This window comes from Ylistrum balloti, unplaced genomic scaffold (genome assembly GCF_031769215.1).
Source record: "Ylistrum balloti isolate Yb309-2 unplaced genomic scaffold, AGI_CSIRO_Ybal_v1 Utg370210, whole genome shotgun sequence".
NCBI classification, from domain to species: Eukaryota; Metazoa; Mollusca; class Bivalvia; order Pectinida; family Pectinidae; genus Ylistrum; species Ylistrum balloti.
In genome coordinates this window covers 110,019-127,693 of record NW_026782180.1, presented here as the reverse complement: position 1 = coordinate 127,693, position 17,675 = coordinate 110,019, and the positions used below count along the sequence as shown (strand labels likewise).

General features: G+C 33.4%; 2 protein-coding genes across 4 annotated transcripts in view; one reads left to right on the top strand and one right to left on the bottom strand.

The window, feature by feature from the left end:
• LOC132551683 (ankyrin repeat domain-containing protein 10-like) lies at positions 1-17,675 on the bottom strand. 3 transcript variants are annotated; one of them, XM_060215865.1, is made up of 6 exons: positions 17,369-17,675; positions 16,145-16,297; positions 15,444-15,535; positions 13,265-13,677; positions 11,967-12,142; positions 4,961-5,045 (listed from the first exon to the last, which is right to left on the bottom strand). In XM_060215865.1, the coding sequence occupies exons 1-5, from the start codon at positions 17,603-17,605 to the stop codon at positions 11,973-11,975; spliced, it is 1,065 nt and encodes a 354-aa protein (XP_060071848.1). In that variant the 5' UTR covers positions 17,606-17,675; the 3' UTR covers positions 4,961-5,045; positions 11,967-11,972. The 3 variants fall into 3 exon arrangements, with proteins under 3 accessions (XP_060071849.1, XP_060071848.1, XP_060071847.1); XM_060215864.1 differs by lacking the exon at positions 16,145-16,297 and adding an exon at positions 15,899-16,060; XM_060215866.1 differs by lacking the exons at positions 11,967-12,142; positions 16,145-16,297 and adding an exon at positions 15,899-16,060 and having other exon boundaries at positions 1-5,045.
• Positions 14,337-17,675, top strand: part of LOC132551681 (sorting nexin-25-like) — a 32,542-nt gene continuing 29,203 nt past the window's right edge. The window contains exon 1 of the mRNA XM_060215861.1: positions 14,337-14,409. The gene's annotated coding sequence lies outside the window, so the exon portion shown is untranslated. The remainder of the gene's footprint in view (positions 14,410-17,675) is intronic.

Genomic DNA, 17,675 nt, shown 5'->3' with positions numbered 1-17,675 from the left:
TTAAATAACTAAATTGCACTTTACTACAACATCGTTTTTCACTTCTTAATAACAAAATTATATATAACATAATAAAACAGCAGAAATGAATGTCATTTAACACCTTTCAGAGAAGACCAGTGCTGTAATGATAAAGCATTATACAGCAGTCCTTTTCATCAAGTACACAGTCATGCAAAATGTTGGGTCATTTATTTTAGGTCATGGATCAGATGGAGAAAATTCTGATTTGTTCTAAGAATCAAACTTTCTAATCAAAACTGAGAGATTTTTCAAACATCATACAGAAATGGTGCACAGGTAATGAGATTCTCTTGTTAAAGGTGGGCTTGTCAAGTAACATTAAAAAATCAATGTTACTTTCAAGTTTTGAAGATACTGATGTCAATAAATATAACCTGCATTTGGTCGCACAAACATACAATCAATTTTTCATTAAAACTAAAATCTGATCCTCATTATGATGTAAACATTTCTACATACTTGTACATGATTAGTATAAATCAAAATCAGTTTGAGCGATTATGTTATCAAGCACAGAGTATACACTAATAGCAAACAATATACCTGTGTACCACATGTAGGAAAAGTGCAGGGAATATCATCATGGCAAGATGGAATTAAATTTGAGATACATTTTAATAAATCATTTCTCTGTCACAGTTTCTGTGAGCAGACAATGTTTTAGAACTAAAAAGACAGGTTATAAGTCATCAAAATTTGGATATTTATGTTTCATATGTAACTGTAGCTATAACTGGGAACTAATCTAGAATAAACTATACCTGTAGGCAGTATCAGTGACTGGGAACTAATCTAGAATAAACTATACCTGTAGGCAGTATCAGTGACTGGGAACTAATCTAGAATAAACTATACCTGTAGGCAGTATCAGTGACTGGGAACTAATCTAGAATAAACTATACCTGTAGGCAGTATCAGTGACTGGGAACTAATCTAGAATAAACTATACCTGTAGGCAGTATCAGTGACTGGGAACTAATCTAGAATAAACTATACCTGTAGGCAGTATCAGTGATATTGATCATTGTTATGACCATTGATTCCATGTGATGGTCAAAACTTTTATAATAGAGAATGCATTATTGACCAATAAAAAAATAACATATCAGAAGCAGCAAAAGAATGGAATACAGATGATAATATTTAGGGCTTTTCATAGTTTCCAGTTTCTTTTTACATGTACGATAAAAATTATCAGGAGAAGGATAACTAGTACACTATAGTCTGTAATAAAGAATTTCTGGTATCTGGTAAAATTGTAATCAAACTATACTTCATGTAACCATTTAATTAAAGTTAGGTCTAACGATAATTTTAATGAGTATGATGGAAATCCAATGAAGCATTATTCAGGTATTGCTGTTAATTTTTCATTACATGTATTATCATAAGTATTGGTATCAGAAAAAATAAAGCACTTGTTTATACTGAGTGTTCAGCATGTTATAAAGGATACACTACTCTACATAAAGTTATATACAGGGAAAATAAGTAACAGGCTTACCAAGCATTACATTTTATAAATGTATTAAATCTATGTAAAAGCTAACAGCCATTTTTATACACAATGTACATATCTACTACATGCATGTATAAAAAAAAATAAATAACACAAAGGCTACATATTGAAATAAATACAATTAATTAATAATTCCATAATAAATGGCAAGTATTGACGATGCTCTAAATTCTAAAATTAAATTTTTATATTCCTTATTCAATTTTTTCGCTATTTAAGTGCCAAACTATTTCAATATTTCCAAGACTCTGGATGACACAATGAATGCATAATAAGATTTCTTTTTAAAAATTCTTTTTCAGAAATGAGATTTTAAAGGAAGTAATGAAACTGTACACATGCAACTTTGTTAGTAAACCACTGCCACTGGCAAGTATATTACTCACTAATTAGGTAAAGCAAACAATACATCAATAACTGTGAAAAGAGAATTATTTTCTCACATTCTGAGAAGGACTAGTGTACCTGCTCAGCAGATTAAGATTAAAGATAATGAAATTAAAAATAAAGTCAATACATCCATTCACTTCATTAACATACCTTAAATCAACATGTAAATGATATGCATTACAATATGAAAACATGTTATGACAAAGTCCTCTTTTCCTTTCTTAAGTACATATCAAGTGCTATGCACATATAACAGTCTTGAGATTTTAAATGTATATACTTAACACCTGTACAAGACAGGTACCACAATGACAATGCTGTATTGTCAAAATATTTGAGACAGATCATAGAAATTAAACGTATAAATAACAAAAGATCTATGGATCTTAATATGAAAATATATAGAACCCTATTTACTCCATCAATAAACAATTAACTCAAAAGGATTTAAAATAAATACTCATTGTGAATTTAGACAGAAAGACCTATTATAGTAAATACATTTTCTTGCACTATGAAACTATCGATGAACAAACTATTAAATGAGTTTCTGGCTAGTAATGTTGGATTAGATAGAACATATACAAACAATAAAATCCATGTTACAGATCTTAACTTATAAGATGATATTGAAATAAACGAGATATAAAAAGTATAAGGTATACCAAATACAGTTAATAGCATGAAGATTGTACTGTGATTTAACAGTCTTATAATGGACTTGTGAAGAAAACTAGAAGCACACGTAGCACCTTAATAAAATAAAATACTTCATTTTAAACAGAACATTTATCCAGATTGTCTCTCATATTATTTGCTAATAAATAAAAATTGCTTACTTCACAACTATCATAAATAATGACCTTATTTGAATAAATGTACTCCAAAACATGACAGGAAAATCAAAAAGATTCCTTAGATTTCATCATAAAAAAACAAAAGTAGACAGTGATACTGATGATTTTTATCAATTTTGATGTGTAATAAGAAAAAGTTTCTATCCGTTTGTTTTACAATCTAGGTACTACAAACTATCTGATTGTTGTGGTGAACACTTATTCCTTGATCAATCATAATTGTGCTATATGGAACTGTAATTATACTATGATAAACCATTAATATGCTTTAATTAAAGCTAACACTGTAACCTTGAACACATATGAAGATTATGTTGACTGAATTTTTTCCTTTGCTTTGATGTAGACTCATGGTCATTTCACCACCTGGCATGGCAGTCAGCATTCCAAACAAATTCAAACAGTACTATCAAAACTAAAAAAATTATCTATCAATTCATACAAAAACCTACAAATTAGGCAGAATCATTAAATCTTATTGAAAATTATCAAAACTTATTCTTTTAACTTTCGACTGATTTTCCTATTCATACAAATGTAATTTTTATTGACATGATGCCAGTTTGATTCAAATCATCAAGAAGACGGTATTGAGAAAGAATGGAATGTAATGAGTTCACAGGATGAAAAAGATGATTGGACTTTGGTGATCCAACAACACTGCTAATTTAAGTCTAAAAGCTTCCTCAGGACCTTTCAGATAAACAGTGACATACCACATCCTCCAGAAGAACTGAAAAGCAGTGTTAATTTCAGATATCCTGATGAAACATGTGAGAATAATTTTGGGCACTGTAAGTGTATATTCATGCCTTTGTAATTCTTACACACGGTGATCTGTAAGTGTGAGGAACTGATAACCAAATCCAATTCTCTGTTACAAAATACCACTGACAGTCCTCAGACCAATTTCTACTATTAAAATTGCCCAAAGTTGATATATAAGTTGTTTATAAGCTATATGATAGCATGGTGATTTTGATTTCCCTATCGTGAATTTTCCATTTCTAGACAGTATAACCCCTGATAACACAATCTACATTCTTTAATGAGCAGTTGATTCAATATTCTATGGGGTGTTTCCAAACATCATGATTCACAAAAGATGTTGAAGACTGAGGAATTAAAACTTCTAACAATGGGTCTCAAGAGCTGAAAATTAATGAAGATTAGAGAGAAGTGTTGTCACCACTATCTTTTATGTTTTTATGTTCTAGTTCTATTGCTTGTGTGTTTTGAAGCTGGATGTGTTCGTTGTTATGTTGGTCGTTTTAATTCTAACTTTGTTCTTATTTGAGAATATTACATTGTTTACTTGTATTGGCGAAATTTTACACGGTGGGTTTCATCAATGAATCAGAAGATGCTTACCATTTCCCAATACATGGTCTTAATTTTTTCCTTGTACTTTTTCAAGGCTATCAGTGTAAAAATACTTTTCATTCAAATTTAACTGCAGTTTCTTCAATATTGAGTTTGTTATCGTCCACAAATTCAAACTACCAATAAGAACAGTGGAAGTATAAACATGTAGGACCTTATTACTCATACAGACATTTGCATGAGAAACAATTTATCTATGGAAAATAGAATAGAATTTTATAACTGATATGTATGGCTATTTAGCACCTTATTAAAAGTGTAAAATGATATTTGCTCTGGAATTTGGAATGAGAAATCTTGGTGTAAGGATTGAAAAGTTTGATTGCTTTTAGTATATGTCCACCACTGTTCAGTGAAAGTGTATCACAATTCATAAAACAAGGAAACTTGGAGGCTACATCATTACAATGTAATATTCTCTCTCAAACCTCAAAAGCACTGTATGTATTAATACTGTGAAGACAAAAACCAACTTTATGATCATCAACTCGCAACGTTTTGCTCACAATTACAAAAACAGTATAGTAAGTGTTCAACATCTAAATAACATTTCATCCCTGACAAATGAGAAGACAATGTTATATTGCAGGCTTAAAACTTTGTGTAAAGTCATGAAGATGAATTGTGACATCACGAACCATGGGCATTGGAAATTGAATCCACGAAAAGAATCTCATATGCCTGCTGTACAGAGAGAGAACTATAGTGTTCAAGTGCACTGGAGCTGTCCGTGGAATTCTTGTAGTTATTATTAACTCCCTGGGTGATTCTATCATGATTCAGGCACAGTAAACGTTTTGCATCAGGGCTACAATAGCCATTTGTTAAAGGATCAGGCAGGCAACTGTTGCAGGCACGGTCCTGTGCTGGACCTACAAAACACACAAAAATATCCATATATACACCAAGGCTTCATTACAGCAAATCATCAGTACGGGAACCTTTTTTATCGTAAACAATAACAATTTAGATAACTAGAACCAATTAATGACTTAACGTCAAATTAAGGTAACATCAGTATGCATTATGTATGTAAAGTATGTCCTTTCAATAGACTTATCTCTTACCGAAAAATATAGCTTAATTCACAGCCTTCAGATGACATGCTGAGGTGAAAATATTTAATTTTGTAAGCAGATAATTTATGTAACATATCAACAGTAATGTACCTAAACTTGGATATCAGATATCAATATAAAATTTCATTATACACTGAACATGTATGTGAGAAACAAAATCCTAGAATATGTGTGGAGTCCATTTGTAATTTAAAATCATCGCCCAACAACTTTGTTCTGCAAGCTTGTTAAACATCACTTTATCATATTCATAGCATTTCATATAGAATATAATATATGAACAATTCAATACAGTAATAACTACGTAAACTTAGCAAGCAAAGTACAACAAGACAACTAAGATCTCTAGAATTACTTTCAGTCAGAAAATAAAACAAAACAAATGAGACACTTACTGTACATGCAGAAAAATATGTATTATATTTATACGGACATGGACATGTCAGAAGATGGCAGCATTGACAATTCTGTTTTCATCATATCAAAGATTAAACACACAAAGAAAAAATAATCATACTTATAACTGATAATGAAAACAAAACAAAGACAGGAAATAAAAATCATACAAAAAAAATAATAAAAATGATGATACAGTAAGAAACCACAAAAAACCATTGCACCAAAGAAGCAGGAGACTAATGAAAATGACTAGGATATCTATGGGGTAAAAGCTTGTTCTGTAATTATACTAAACCCACCATCAGTCAATCTCCATGTACAAAAGTTGTCCAAAGCAGAATGGACCCAAGTTTTTCTTTTTTATTTCCATTCTTTCCCCCCCCCCCACCCCCCCAATCATTTTCTTTTTTATATTTTTTTTTCAAAGTTTCATGTCAACTTGTGCTCTGCAACATTCTGAATTTTGATATTAGTATATGCAATCATGCATGGCCATGCAGCTTTCAGTAAAAGACCTTGTATTCCATGAGTGAGCTACAAGCAGGGATATCCCACAGGTAATACCACATGGCACTATGACACATATTAACAGAGTGGGTGAATATACTTACATGTGCCAATAAAGTCATATATAATGAGAACTTAATGCCATGCATTTTGAAGGAAGTTCGTGAACTTTAATGGACACTGAATGATGATGGGTATGATGAGAGGTATTAGTGGTGGTTTCCCTTGGCTTTGAATCTTTTGTCTTTGGAGGGGAAATTAGACCATTCATTTGGTAACTGTCTGACATTGAGAACAAGGCAGCATCACTTTCATTCCAATGGCATTCTGAGGAAGGAAATGGAAACATCACCCGTGAGAGTATAAAATTTCATAATTGGTGTCTTCAATGCTCAACAACTAATCGTTTTTTACCTAGTTTTGTGATAGGGTTGGGTTTCCAAATAGTTTGATGTCAAATGTGCCAAACTATTATTATTTATTTGTACTTTTTGAGGCAGGAGTGACAATTATATGAGATATAATAGTTTATTGCACCTTCCTTTAACAACTGTGCATATACATTTGTGAAGTTGAGATTTGAAATATTATCATGACCAAATCATAGGATTAAACCATGTGTCAAATGGTGGACTGGGCCCTGACACAAAAACAAGACCATAATAAAAGGGCTGATTGATAAATTGTGAGCCTCATATTTAAGGTATGACATTTGCATTATTTTTTTACATAATTCCCTTCAGTATCTTACAATTTTGCCAGTGATGTTTAAGTGCCTAAATAGCACTTTTAGTAGATGTTCAATCAATTCAAAGCCAAAATCATTAATTGCAGCCTTGCAACTGGGGCATTGTCCTGGTGGAACAACACACCTTTACTGCATTTTCTGTGGCACTTGAATGTAATATTTTCTCTTAACTGTCTAAGAAGTGATGCATAATATGTGCCATTGACTGTTTGTCCCTTTTGCTGATAATCTACCATCAGAATACCATCAGCATCCCAGAAAACTGAGGCTACAACCTGTCCCTTTGATGGAACAGTCTTTGCTTGCTTTGGCAGGGGTGAACAGGTGCTTCCATTGTTAAGACTGTTGTGTGGCCTCTGGGTGAAATGATGGACCCATGTTTCATCCAGTCACAAACCTCTATAAAGGTTCAAATTAGCATGCAAAAAAGTCTGCCTTGTATGCTTCTGACCAACTGTAAGAAGTCTTGGTACTCAATGGACTGAGAGCTGTCTCACTGCACGATCTTTCATAAGAATGGAATATACTCTTTCCTATGAAATCTCAACTGCATTGGCTATTATCTCCTGTAACTCGCCTGTCAGCCATATTATCATGGACTTTGTTGACCATTTCTTGGATTGAAACAGTTACAAGTCTTCCAGGACAGACGTCATCTCCAAGGCTCTGCCTGCCAGACTTAAATTCCATTCTGCCACCCACCTTTTCACTGTAGCATATGAAGGGGCATCATTCCCTGTGTTGCTATTATATCAGTATGGATATCCTTAGGTGCTTGACCTTTCTTATGCAAATATTAATATTGAATCACTGCTCCTTCAGTGATTTTGTCATTTTGCAGGTCACTTGCCTTGTTTAATTAAGAGTGCTACCTCATCTCCATAAACTGACCAAATGACACCAGTCTTGAGGTACACAGCCTCAAATAGTTTCAGAAAAGTAGAGCTGAAAAAGGACATCCATGCTTCACTTCTTCAATACAAGGTTCACAACTTAGTGATCAGCACTTAATATCTTATTACTAGATATTGTGCAGAAGGTTATAATGAGAATCTCATCTGTTTTTATATACCCTGGTATCTGACAAGGGAACTCAGTTACCTGGGCCAGAGGGAAACAGTGAGAGAATCAGAAAAATCCTTCAGAATACAAGCCAACACTTAATGCTAGCACTGGAATGCATTGTTATAGGGCTGAGATCTGAACTCTTTCCACGATATAACTCCAAGAGTAACTTCTTAGATGCAAGGATGAGCCCTGCTTCTGACATGGATATCATTCTCTTCATATCCAACTTCAACATAAAAACAGCATCAGGGAGTACACATTCAGAATCTGTAATTGAACAACCTTGACCAAATAATGTTTTATAGAGCTTTAAAATCCTTTAAACTATGCTGATAACTACTCTGATATATGAAAATGTGTTCAGAGGCACCATAGTTTTAAAATTTCTTTTTTTTTCTTCTATTGGGTCTTGTAAAGCCATCCCAGTTAATCCTCAAATTGCAACCAATCCTCTTTTTTGATCTCACCACTTCTTCCATACTAACAGAGGTTAAGATTTTGAAGATTTCCCCTAATCCCTGTTTGGCCTCATTCTTTGCAGCCAGAAGGTCACAAATGTCACTTATACAAAAGCCAGTCCACTTGACCTGTTGTATTTTTACAGACAAAATCTGGTTCAAATCCTTGTTCAGAAGATATGTTTTATTTTCAGTTCCTCCATTGGGCCTAACCTAAGATTATTTTTGCCAGAGTATCATTGAACCTCAAATCAAATACTTGCTACTGGCCTATGATATTTGCTGCAGATGTATAAATGTTTATCCTTCAACTAGTGCTACGCATGTCAGAATACATCTTCCACATATAATTTTGCTGTTTTAGCAGTAACAGCTATATTTCAGCACGTGCATTAATTTGTCAAAATACCTGAATCATTTCAGTATTGTGTTTGGATATAGAAATGTTAGAACAAGACAATTCAGTGATTTACAGACCCCATCAACAAACCACTGCATCTCAACAGGGTGAACCAATACACAGCATGTAAATTCTAAAGACAAAAAATGTGGGAGAGGGAACCCTGACCAACATTTCCTTTAATGTAGGTCAAAGGTCACAATGTAGATCAGAATGACTTCCTTTCGATACTTGACACACCACTTTGTTAAAGTGAACCCATACCCCAAGTATTAAGTTAGTTACAGTGACAAAATGTGAAGGAGGCACGACAAGATAATGGAAGGACAGAGAGACACAACATAATGCTGTAGTCCCCCTGCTTCCTGATGGGAAACTAAAGAGCAGTTTAGTTTATTGCATTGACCATGCAGACAAGAGTATTAGAGACACTGATGAATGCTTTCCGAAAACTACTTTATTGAACACAAAATTTTAACAAAGGCTATAATTCTGAAATTAAGTGGTTCAGGCACTGAATTTGGGATATTGTATATCCTCTCAGTATGACCAATGTATCCACCAAGTTTCATCATCTTTGAAAGTTATGCTATTGACATAAATTTTTAACAAGCAGCAAGCAATAACTTAACGGAGAGGGTAATTGGAAATGATTTTGCTACAATGCACATTATTTTTGTATGTCAAAATACACCAAGTTTCAGGATCCTAGTTTAAATACACTTAAAGTTATCCTCTAGACACAACAATGGGCAATAACTCTGTAATTAAGGGGTTGCCAGACATGAGTAATGCTTCGGACATGGATGGATGGACCAATAAAGTGTTAACTCTATACCCCACTCAAAGGAGCATAAAAAGTCATAAAGTCGATTTGAAATACATTGAAGTTTGGCGCTGTATATTTCAGAGCAGAACAAATATTCTAGTGTGGTTATCAGGCAAAATCAAGTATGGTGTCAATACCAGTAAACAAAAATTTAGTGCCAAACTTTTCCAAGTTTCAATTGTCTGAATTTACAGTAAATGTCAAGGATAAAGAGAATATATATATTTATATGGCCCATGTCATAAAACATATACTGCAATTTGGCTCAGGACAGAAAGACAAACATGGCTTACCAAAATCTCTTCATTTTTGTGTGTTTTTACACTAGTCAGCTTGTATTTAACAGCCATGACAATATATTCCCTTTTATCCCTACAACTACACCACTAATGATACCAATTTATACTTCCTGATACTAACACCTCTCAGCATATCAATCTCCTTTAATATTGTTGACACTTGCTTCTGCTGTTGCTTGACTGAAACCCCATGACTACTGAGCACTGACTACCTAGTACAGGTCATAATATTCCTTAGGAATTATTTTCCATAAGGAATCTACTGAATAATGTATATTTTGTTTTAAATCAAAATTGCTACATAATCTACTGACTAAAATATTTACTGCTCTCAATCAAAACCGATATATAATCTACTGACTAAAATATTTACTGCTCTCAATCAAAACCGCTATATAATCTACTAAAATATTTACTGCTCTCAATCAAAACCGCTATATAATCTACTGACTAAAATATTTACTGTTCTCAATCAAAACCGCTATATAATCTACTGACTAAAATATTTACTGATCTCAATCAAAACCGCTATATAATCTACTAAAATATTTACTGCTCTCAATCAAAACCGCTATATAATCTACTAAAATATTTACTGCTCAATATATAATCTACTAAAATATTTACTGCTCTCAATCAAAACCGCTATATAATCTACTAAAATATTTACTGCTCTCAATCAAAACCGCTATATAATCTACTAAAATATTTACTGCTCTCAATCAAAACCGCTATATAATCTACTCTCAATCAAAACCGCTATATAATCTAAAAAATATTTACTGATCTCAATCAAAACCGCTATATAATCTACTAAAATATTTACTGCTCTCAATCAAAACCGCTATATAATCTACTAAAATATTTACTGCTCTCAATCAAAACCGCTATATAATCTACTAAAATATTTACTGTTCTCAATCAAAACCGCTATATAATCTACTAAAATATTTACTGATCTCAATCAAAACCGCTATATAATCTACTAAAATATTTACTGCTCTCAATCAAAACCGCTATATAATCTACTAAAATATTTACTGCTTTCAATCAAAACCGCTATATAATCTACTAAAATATTTACTGCTTTCAATCAAAACCGCTATATAATCTACTAAAATATTTACTGCTTTCAATCAAAACTGCTACATAATCTACTGACTAAAATATTTACTGCTTTCAATCAAAACTGCTACATAATTTTCTGACTTAAGTATCTCCTATCTGAAGCTATTGACCTCAAATAAAATCAGAATTAATTACTTAGTAAACAGACTTAAGTATCTCCTACTACCTGCAGCTACTGAACTCAGTTAAAGCTACTACAAAATCAGCTGACTTTAGTATCTTCTACATTTAGCTACTGACTTGATTAAAGGCACAACAAGGGACTGAGGGGAAAATACACAAGAAATTCTAAGGATCCATCTACAACTTTCAAAGAATTAGCAGTAAAAAAAAAAAATTTAATCTTCAAAATCCACCACTGCCATCTGTTATATATGGGGGTTCGGGATCGCAACCTGACACAAACCACAACAACACACATGTAGGTATCGCACTGAGAATGAGGCTGTCTCTGTATTTGGATCACCTGTCAGCCATTGTGTTTTCTTGATCAGTCTCAAAATTAAAAGGGTACAACAAGGGCCCAAGGCAAACCTATATATCAGTGAAGAGACAGAACCATACCAGTTCAAGAAATAGTAACAACATAGGACTATTTGAATTAAATACTTTATGATTATGGTAAGCTAGAAACACAAAATTTACACAGTTACATGATTATGCGTTGAAGTGAGCTATAAAGTAAATAAGGCATGTGTTACATGTTTTACTGACATACAACTTAAACAACAAAACATTGAGTCCCTAAATGTTTATGATCCCGACTTTTGTGTAGAGCAAAACCCAACAAAGAAAAAGAAAGGAAATTAATTCAACAAAGCATGCAGGCAGCAGTTTTCAAGGAACAGCATTTATGTCCTATGTCTATTTACACTAACCTGTATTTAAAAGAATAGAGACCGTTGGCTACCTATGCAACTTTGACCCTGAACACTGTCAAGAACAGCATCAGGCAGTCGCATGGGATCAGTGGAGATGGACAAAATAGCATTGTATGAGTTGATAATACTGCTGTCATGGTAACCAACGTCACATACTATAGGGCGTATGGGCTCTGAAGCCAAAAGGAAAAAAAAAAGTTCACCTTGCTTAATTGTTTTGTTTTCCATACAAAGCACAATGTGTAAATTCTCTATATATCTATTAGATATTATCTCTGATATCATGATTTTTATCAAAAAAAAAAAAATCATAAATATTTTGTGAGTATATATTCAAATGCCCATTGAATCTATAAGTGATTGTAAACACTTTTTCTACCTTCAATGAAGCAGTTAGTATTGTTTCTAATGGCCCAAAACATTTAGAATAATTTTGTATTAAAACCCTGCAGGCCTATATCGCTCACCTGTCTGAAAGTAAATCACTTTTTACCTGATCTACTACTGCCCTAAATAAATATGGTACAACTTTAATGTCTATGTAATAATCATTTGCAGGGTGTTTGGATTGTTTGGTGGGACTGAGAATTGTTAGCAATCAATCTATTTATCAAATGCCAAAAATTTGTACCAAAATGTAAAAAAAAAAAAAAAAAAAGGTAAAAAACTTTAAAACAATTATTTCCCACTAGATACATCGTCTTTCCCCAAGGAGACATAATCTTCACTGAACTCATTTGCAATCATTCTATTCATTGTTGTTGTTGCAGGCCACAGAGACTTTATCCATCTGACCAGAAGATTTACATCAATATTCCACTCACAAGTTTGCTTCTCTTCCATAAGAATACATCTTTTCTGAACAAAAGAAAGCCCCTTGTCCATGGGTAAAAACAGTACATAAAAAATAAAGATCCTGAGGCAAATACCAGAGACAGACAGATGATGCACCATAGCACAAGACTTTCAGGCTGCTATAGGAATTATCAGAGTTTTCATGGTTTGTGAAAATCTTGAATAATTGATAGAAAAAGTTGCTGTCTAATTTATAACTTTTATAGAGTTTTTCTATCACATAGATCATTCAAACATTTTCTAAAATAACAATTTAATTTCATATCTTGCATACCTATTGGTCAAGAATAAATCAAGACCAATCTCCAGATGAATCTCCAGATGAAACAGGCTTTAATTTATGTTTCTTATTTTTAGCAATGTACCAGAAATACGTAGTTAACTTAATAAACAATAAAGACCTAAGAAAATGATATTAATTGAGTATCCCTAATACTTACCAGCCCTTCTCATTCTCTTGAAACATTCTTCCTCCAAATCATCTCGTCCTCTTTTCATGCCCGCTCTGAAGAACATGGCAGCCTCTCCTTGCATGCAGCCATCTCCAATTGACTCGGCCATGTCCATTTCACAGTCTGCAGTGTTGTCTTCCCCAGTCTGACCAGGAACTACACCGCCATTCAAACCTTGCATAATGAGGTTAGGATCTGTCACAGTTCGGTTTCCATTGACACCATTTGGTATCATATTGGAATTACTCTGATTGGTCTGGGTGACTGGCATCCTCAGCTCATTGTACACGCCCTCTGCTTGCTGCTGCATCTGAGTTGCTCTCTCTAAGTAGTTGGCACATTCCTGGTATCCACATTCAGCTGCAACCTGGCTAGGGGTTTGGTTATTGTGGTTTCTGATACTGAAATAAAATTCTATGTATAATGCACCGATAGAGTAATTCACAGATGGAAAATGTTTGTTTTGCCTATATTTCATATACAAACATGCATTATAAAAGTAGTTATATATACAATTTCTTTTGGCAGTTCTCAACACATATGTCACAGATTAGGTTCAAGCATCCAAACAATAGCATTACTGTTTTCCAGGGAATGGAAAAGACCGCCTGGCCAATTAACTAGTATGTGGCATAAGTGCACCATAAATTCTCTTCCTGTCCAGCAGTTATGACAAAGGTGAGAACTTTACTTAATTAAGCTCTGTTGGGTGGGGAAATTGTTGGTAAGTATGAATGTTCAATAGCAATATATTCAAAGCCCTGAACAGTAACTTTTGAAATGAAAGACAGGATAGAAACATTGAAGTATATATATTATGAAAAAGATCTGTAACTTTCTGTTTCTGTAACATACTGATTAATTGCCTCAGTGATATCTTATAAAACCCTGACCCTTCAGTCCTCTAATGGGGAAACCCGTCCTCTAGAATAGACTGACCACTTATAGCCCCATCCCTTGGCACCCATTTCTTTCTCCATTATTAATTTAGATCCTCCCTACAATACAAACTAACAAATCTAACATATTTTCATTATAATCTACCAATCAGTTGCTGAAGAGAATTCACTGCTGTGTTTTTGCTTCAAGTCACTGGAAGCTTATCTTGGCCAAACCAAGATCCGTTAGCTAAGGTAAGAATCTTTCTCCAAATATAGTTTCTAAATCACTGAAATGGCAAACAATTATTTACCAACCACAATATCTAACAATATCTGAAAATCACCACATTTACTGATATCACTTATAATTTTTGTGGAAAAGCAAAACATTCTGGGAGAATGAAGTTGAAGGACAGATTCCGTTTTTGAGTACTGGATAGCAGGTTATTTACAAGCGGATGACATTTCCTTTTTTCATGGTACATTAAAATGATCAATAATTAACAAAATAAATCAATTAATACATACTTGAATATTGAGACATGTGTGTATAAGATGTACTTTTAGTTGTTTTTTTGTTTGGACCATTTTTCCAACAAATATCGACTCTTTCCCCTAAGCTGAAAATGTTGTATTTTTCAAAAAATTACAATAAAGTTTCCCAATCGAAAATTTTGTTTGTATTTCTTTGTATTTTCTGATGTCTTGTATATGATCACATCATGAGTTGCTAAGTCATAACACATCTTCAAAACCTAACGAATACGAACATTATCACCTCAAACATCATGTAGGCCTAGAGGCGTGTGATTTTCATCCTTTTTTATCTTGATCCTTAAAATGCTTTGTAACAGTTTAAATATATGGCAAAGATTTGAAGCACTGAAATTACACTGAGATTGTGAAAAATTTTGCATAACAATAAATACTTCACCAAACGACTTGCTAAAAAAGACACAAAGGGTATATTACGAATCAGCGATGCAATCAAGCGATCAATGCACCTAAAGTAGGCCTAACCATTTTTGATCATGATATGCCAAGTGAATCATCATCAGCATCACCAGATAAAAAAATCACCCACTAAGTGAGTATCTGATTGACAGTTTCTGAATTGAAAATGTAATGCTGCAATGCATCAGCTATCAAATCACCTGTTGGATTACCTTAAACTAGAAATGGTAACAACAAATGAAGCTATTTGGGAAGAAAACAATCCTACACATACAAAAACTACTTTGGTCCTGCATATACTGTGGTGATTATCCAGTCAATGAGGAATTTACCTAAGTTTGCATCCCTGCGAGACAAGTAGACTGACACACTCCATACTTCCTGTCCTGGCAGCTTTGTGAATAGGTGTCTCTCCAAGGTAATCCTGAAATGAAACAAGCCAGGTTAACTCATGATAAAGGAATGTACCTCACCTCATTTATGTAGAGATATAACAGCACTGATAGATTACTTTATGAACCACCTAGACAGTCTCTCTCTCTCTCTCTATATATATATATATCTACCCTAAACTAACATGAGTACACACTTCATCATCTTTTTGGATGCTCAACAATTCTGTTGCTTAAATTCAGATCATAAAATAATTCAAGAAATTTCCAAAACAATTACTTGGACATAAACATGGAATAAACATGACACTGAGTCACGATGAACAATGCCAGCTGATCCTATGATCTAATTCACCAAAAACTTAAAAATCAATATGAATGCTGCATTAAAATACCTGAACTTCAACATTAGCTCCAGTTTGAATTATCCATTGAGCACAATGGGGTTGGTCTCTGAGAGACGCCAAATGCAGAGGGGTCTGTCCAAATCGTGAGGTAGCGTGGTGACAGAGTGTACCATCATTACTTAAAGATGTCAGTTTTCTCAAACAAGCCAACTAAAAGGGCAAGAGAGAAAAACAAAAACATTAATGTCCCATCACAACAAGAATGTTTTAATTTTTCATATCTGGTACATTTACCTGTCGATTTATCATTGCTCCACAGTGTAGCAGCCATTTTAAACAATGGCCCTTTCCACCAAATGCTGCAATATGTGCAGGAGTCTGGTTGAAGCGATTGGTAGTGGAGTCAAAGCTTGCACCATGTTCTAAAAGCCGCATCAAACAAGTCAACTAAAAATTCAAACACAGACTATAACTTATATAGAAATATGAAAACAGGCACAAATCAACAGTTTAATGAAAAAATGAAAAAACAAAATACAGATATGTTTATAGAATATCAGAAAGAATGAGCGAAAAAAAATAAAGATGTCTAAATGACCAAGGCATTATAATTTTTGCTGTCTGACATCTGTTTAACAGTTCTTCATGACATTCATAGATAACCAGTGGTAAATTCAATATGATGTAGCCATTATTGCAGGTTTTGTAATTACCTCAATTTCGGTCATTATTAAGTACCCCTTTTTCAAATGTTCAGTCTAAAGTATTCAATGAATTACCCAACGAAAGCATTTTTATCAAATAATATTCTGTCCTTTATGACATGGACCAAAAAATAGATGTAACTATAAAGAAATGCCAATAGGATTTCAGTGACATGAATACAGGTCTCCTATCATAAGTTTGGATATAAGTTCAATGCTCATTGAATGTGAACATATTCTCAATAGCAGTATTTTTTCCCATAAACTAAAATACCTCATTTATCTGGAGTTGCACAAAAATATATATATTATTTTCAATTGCCATCTTTATTATGCATAATATGAATTCTCTTTTTGTTTAAAGAAAAGGAAATATTAAGTAAATGATGATAAATTATGAAAAATCTCAATTGATAATCGCATCATATGTGGTTTAACGATTAGATAATCAATCAGTTCATTATCCCATCACTACGAGACCTAATTTCTTTAAAACGAACATTTCCTCTCACCTTTTTTATATTTATGACATTTGCTATGAAATCAAGTTTATTCTATTTTAAAAGGAAAATAACATCAACGATTTAAATACAAACTAAATGATTAAATAAAATCTTTTTTTTATAGTGAGTATCTGCAATCGTCAATGATGAGACAAATCGAAAGTAGCTAGACCGCGTGATACTCACTTCAAGGCCTCTGCTTGAGCTATTTATAGAAATAATATGAAAACGAGGGTACTGACAAAAGAAACCTGTTGACCCCTCATAATTCATAAGAAATTAAACAAAATTAAAAAGAAGAAAAAAATCACCTTCCCGAAGTGGGCCGCCCAATGGACGGGTGTCCATCCATATAGACCGTCTTCTTCATATAAATTATAGCTGCCAGACGACAGTAAGCGTGACAGAGTTTCTAGGTCACCGTCTCGACAAGCGTGGTGCATTGGAAATTGCGTTTTTAACAGTTCATCGGTCGAGGAAGAAAAATCCTCATGTCCACAATCCTCATCCATGAATGCTATTGTTGCTCCGTGGCGAGTGTCAGTCATCTGTAAGTGAATTATCAATGTTTATTTCGAACGATTGTTATCATCCGTCGCCCTAATACATCAACATTCG

What these genes read in the sequence shown, in the direction of transcription:
- LOC132551683 (XM_060215866.1), bottom strand. Translation starts at nt 17,605, where the DNA reads ATGACTGACACTCGCCACGGAGCAACAATAGCATTCATGGATGAGGAT. An exon ending in TCGCAGGGATGCAAACTTAG is followed by an intron (nt 13,678 to 15,443) that starts GTAAATTCCTCA and finishes ATTTTATTTCAG; the next exon opens with TATCAGAAACCACAATAACC. An exon ending in CAAGAGAATGAGAAGGGCTG is followed by an intron (nt 5,046 to 13,264) that starts GTAAGTATTAGG and finishes TGTGTTTTGTAG; the next exon opens with GTCCAGCACAGGACCGTGCC.